This window comes from Egretta garzetta, unplaced genomic scaffold (assembly GCF_000687185.1).
Source record: "Egretta garzetta isolate BGI_Z169 unplaced genomic scaffold, ASM68718v1 scaffold53, whole genome shotgun sequence".
In the NCBI taxonomy this organism is placed as follows: Eukaryota; Metazoa; Chordata; class Aves; order Pelecaniformes; family Ardeidae; genus Egretta; species Egretta garzetta.
The window spans coordinates 1,861,527-1,866,235 of NW_009259312.1; the positions used below are offsets into that span (position 1 = coordinate 1,861,527).

Consider the following 4,709-nt stretch of genomic DNA (forward strand, 5'->3'; position numbering starts at 1 on the left):
AAAAAAAAAAAAGAGAAACCAGGAGTGACATTTTATGAGAAGGGTAAAGCATACTCACGAGAACTACAGGAAGGTCCTACTGGACTGGTGGGAGGGGGGATTGGCAGAAGTCTAGGATCTATGAATGAAGTAAATGATGCTGTAGACGATGTACTGCTCTTTGAAGATGTGCTTTCAGTGCACGGGGTCTACAATGAAAAACAAGAGCTGCTTCAGGAAGATGATGCTCAGGGAGCACACAGCCACGCGGTGCCTCCGAGGTTCAGAAGAAATGGCGTGTGGCATACTTAGGCATGTTGAACAGTTTTAAAGCAGTAGATACATGATACAAATTCAGTGACAGAAGAGGAGGCCTGAGCAGGGAGTTGTGTCGGGATGCTTACCCAGGCACTGCACTGACATTACCAGCCCCCAGAAGGAGAGCACGTCGATCGCTCCCTGCTGCCTCACCTGCAGCATGGCATTACCCACATCTCTCTGCAGCAAGAAGGAAAATAAAAGGGAGCAGAGAGAGAGATGGGGGCAAACAAGTGGAACAATAAAATCTGTTAGGCAGCTCGAGATTTCTTATCCATTCCCTAGATAAAACTTTTAAAGAAAAGAAGGGATGGGGTGAAAAAATCTCATAAAAGAAAGAGACAGGATAGATGAAGTTAAAAGGCTCTCAATCTCAGGCTCCTAACGGCTGGAGGAAAATGTTGATACAATTCATTCAATTTCTCTCTTACCTTATTCAGAGGTTTGTTCTGAGGTTCCTGGCTAGTCAGTGGCACTTTTGGTGGGTTCACAGAGGAGTCTGAAATTTGGCTTTGCTGGAGGAGATCTGGCAGGAGATAGTTCTGGTTGTTTATGCTCCAAAGGCCTTCTTGGGTGCTAGAAATTTGTTTCCCTAAAATCTGATCCTGCACATGAGAACATACAGTTAAACTCCACATTTAGCATACTTCCAATGCACTATGCAACTCCCGTTTACTAGGACAATAAATAACGAGCATACGGGGAGGGGTGCTCTGCATGATGCATCATGTAAAGACAAACCCTGTGGAAAGATTAAAATAAAGAATTAAACAGAAAAGTGTGTGGCAAACACCCAAGACGTCAACGCTGGCTTCCACTCCTGAAGTGCTCCACAAATGTTCTTCATCTATGTTACCTCAACCACAGGCAAAGCAGCAACTTCATCCTCACAGACACTTGAGACAGAATCAAATAACTTGTCCTGGCATTACAAATCTGACCCCCACCTACCACAGTCAGAAGTAGGTACTTCTTCGTTCTAGACCTGCATTTAATTCAAAGCGCCTTACCAGTCATTTAATTGCTACTTTCCATTTACTGAATTAGGAAACCTTATTCTAGAATGATGACATTCCATAGGATCCAGCATCAGCGCTTCCAGCACAATGGCGTTTGGTACTGCAGACCTCCTTACAGGATCCAGCTTCAAGGAAATACTTGTGAACTATGTAAGGTGTGAGGCACCATACAAGATCTCTCCCGACAGCACAAAGTACAGAGTCAGAGGGCAGTTTCTGGGAATACCTGGCTGGAAGCTTGGAGAGGAAGAAAGATAGGATGTGTAAAGCAAGCAGGGTCCTAGCTGGGGAGGGAAGTGCAGAGGGGTCTACCCCTGGCCGTGATCAGTCAGGCTACCTGAACACCGGTGGCACTGGAACGTAGAGAGGAACAGGAGCCAAACGCTACACTAGAAAATTCCTCCTGAATTACACTGAAGCAAAAAGCACCACCAAACTCAAGCAGCTTCTGGCTGGCTGAATTCAAGGCAAGTCTGTACCCACCCGAAAATGTGACCTCCACTCCTTTCCAGCCTCCCTCACCCTCAGTCTGGGCCTCAAAGACCTCATCCTTCTCCTTTCCCTCAAGCAGCCTATTTCCGATGCCCAGATATCAGGGGAAAGGGAAAGCACTGGGCTGGTTTTGCCACAAGAAAAATACTGGGTTTGCCCTGTTTTTAATTCCTTCTCCGAAGCAGGGTCTTTTCTCCTCGAGGATGGTGGGACGAAGGCAAAGCAAGACTCCTTCCCCAGTCAGGAAGGATGCCACTCTGGTCTGAAGCTTAGAAATCACATCACAGGTAAAGAAAACTCCTTTTTCTTCCTAGCCCTGCCACAGCTCATGCAAGCAGCTCTGGGAAAAACACCAGTTTCACAGCAATTTATTTTCCCCATCTGTGAAATGAGAGTACACTTGGTAATACGTGAGAAGTGCTCTGACGCTGAATGCAAGTCTTATTGCTGTAATTTTTTTGTTTTCGACCACAAAGAACATTGTTCTGCTTTGTCTGTCTTCATCTTATCTGCACTAATATTTATCACAGGGGAAAATCCACATGACTTGAAGTTTCTGCAAGAAACTACAGCTGGGAAGGAACCACAACATGACATACAAGAAGACATGTATTTTTGCTAAGCCAGTAAAAAAAAAAAGGGAAAGATTAAGTGTTTTTCCCCTCTTCTGGTAATATTTTAAGTAGTAAGAGGAAGCTCTCTTTAAATTGGAATAAAAAAAGATCAAGATTTTTAAAAATAGCAACAATGCACACCAACAATAATCAAGAGTATGGCTTTTTGCAACCTGCCCAGTGCCTTCAAGAAATATGTTACATCAGAAACTACTACCAGGTCAATATCAAGGACAAATAAAGAACCGCAATTTCGTACCTAAATGTAAGCATTTTTATAGGAAGCACAAAACCTGAACCACACATTTTTTCAAGGCTTATTAGCTATAATTTGCAATGACAGAGCAGGACTTCAGAGTGAAAATGCTGCCAAGAAGAAATGGATACAGGGTTTATCATGCACATTAGCGATCTGCCTCCCCCCCACTGTACCCACCCCCTTACAAATGGCCAAATTACCTTCTGTTCTGCAGCAGTGCTTTGGGGTTTCAGTTCAATTCCATCTGGTACTCTTGTCCTTGAGAAATCTGCCACTCTGCTGCTTAGCAGTTGCCTGGTAACAAATTCCAATTAATGAACAGAACTACTTCAGGGAAAAAGAAGAGCCCAAAAAAACCAAAAAGCAAAAAACCCCACATATACATGTTCAAAAGTGAGCATAATTAACATTCACTAGTTACACACAAAGGTTCTTGTACAAAAGCAAGCTGATTAGTCGGTGGATGTGCCTGAACGGACTCAAGCCTGAGGACCACTCACACGCAGCAGGAAGCTCTCCCCATCCTGATGGAGAGCATCCCTTCACCTCCCTGCACTTCACCCATCATTTTTCAGACACTGCGTATCTCAGGAAAGTGAGAGCTGGTCCTTCAAGCTGTCACTTGAGAAGTGCCCACTTCAAAACTTCTCCTGTCTCCCCCTGTACACTGCCCTGTGGGGTGCAGTTATGAGCCACCCTGCTGTCCAGGGAAATAGCATCAGCTGCACTTGCAAGGGGGAGCCCCGCTGCTCCGCTATATGCTGGTATCAGGGACCTCTCTGCCAGCGCCTGCTGGGACAGGCTACACTGGAATTCCATAGAGTGAATCCGTCCCTGAAACATGGACATCCTCACCTCATGTACAAAGAAAACGTTGCCCAGTGCACATACAGACAAAAGAACGCAAGAGCTGCTGGACTGGCTGGGGCTAAAAGCCCACCTAGCCCAGCATCCCATCTTCAACAGTGACCGAAAGCAGGTACCTAAAGAAAGAGTATGAACAAGGCAAGCATCTGTTGTGATACACCCCAGCATACTACTGCTTCCTACAAAGACAGTGGTATTTTTGCATTTTAAACTTTTCCACCCAAGTGAAACCGCCTCAAACTTTTGTCAGCGAGGCTCTGGCCCCATTTCTGTGCATTTCCACCCCACATTATTTATTTATTCCACTTATTTATTTACATTAATTTATTTTTTACTGCAACCCATTTAGGCCTATTACATTTCTGCCTCCTTTCCAGTAATTATAAAACTGACTGGACTCAGCATGCTGGTGTGAAGGGCTCTATGGTGCTATGCCACAACTGGCAGGAGAGCGTAAGGGTTTGGTTGTTTGGGTTTTTTTTAATGTTGCCCAATGCAATAACAAAGAAGGTTTGGTGAGAGAGATACTGACTTAAGATGGTTGTGAAGGAGTAGAATTTTCTGTGAATTTTTTTTTGTTGTTTATTTTTTGGTTTGGGGTTCCCCCCCCTTCTATGGGAGGAGTAAATATTTGCATACTAAACTTAAGAGGAATGGAAGATACGGCGTAGGATCAATGGTGAGCACAAGGACCTGTTCTTATCAGGAAAGCAAGCAGAAGCTGATCTCAAATGATGTCAACCTTCCACTTTGAAGGGGGAAAAAGTAATTCCCAGCCAAACACACACCTGCACCCACCCTGTTTGAATTTTGGTACTGAACAGCACATGTAGAGCAGAGAGAGGAAACTGAACTATACAAAGTGAGTCCCAAGAAATTTGGTGTTTTAGGGGGACTGTGAATGCTGCAGGCATCGGAGGAGGAATCACTCTCAGCAGAGTAGAAGTTAGCATCAATGGAATAGATATGCTATACAAGCAGGTAAGATGCTGGATCCCATGCACTGACATCCTTTCCTTAAAACAAAAACCTGGTGTGTGCAAGGAAAAATTCTGGCTCATCTCACTGAAAAGAAAAACAAGACCAAAAGTTGTTCTACTGGTGAAAGACAGCTGCCCTTAGTCCTGGCTTCCTCGGAAATGAGCCTTCTCAGGGTGGTTA

General features: G+C 44.5%; 1 protein-coding gene across 3 annotated transcripts in view; it reads right to left on the reverse strand.

The window, feature by feature from the left end:
* The window catches only part of NRK (Nik related kinase), a 124,958-nt gene that overhangs the window by 27,185 nt on the left and 93,064 nt on the right, over window positions 1–4,709 (reverse strand). For all 3 annotated transcript variants that reach the window (XM_035891972.1, XM_035891973.1, XM_035891971.1), the window contains 3 exons: window positions 2,882–2,975; window positions 729–902; window positions 59–188 (listed from right to left, as the gene is read on the reverse strand). In XM_035891972.1, the coding sequence (XP_035747865.1) occupies window positions 59–188; window positions 729–902; window positions 2,882–2,975 (398 nt within the window). The remainder of the gene's footprint in view (window positions 1–58; window positions 189–728; window positions 903–2,881; window positions 2,976–4,709) is intronic.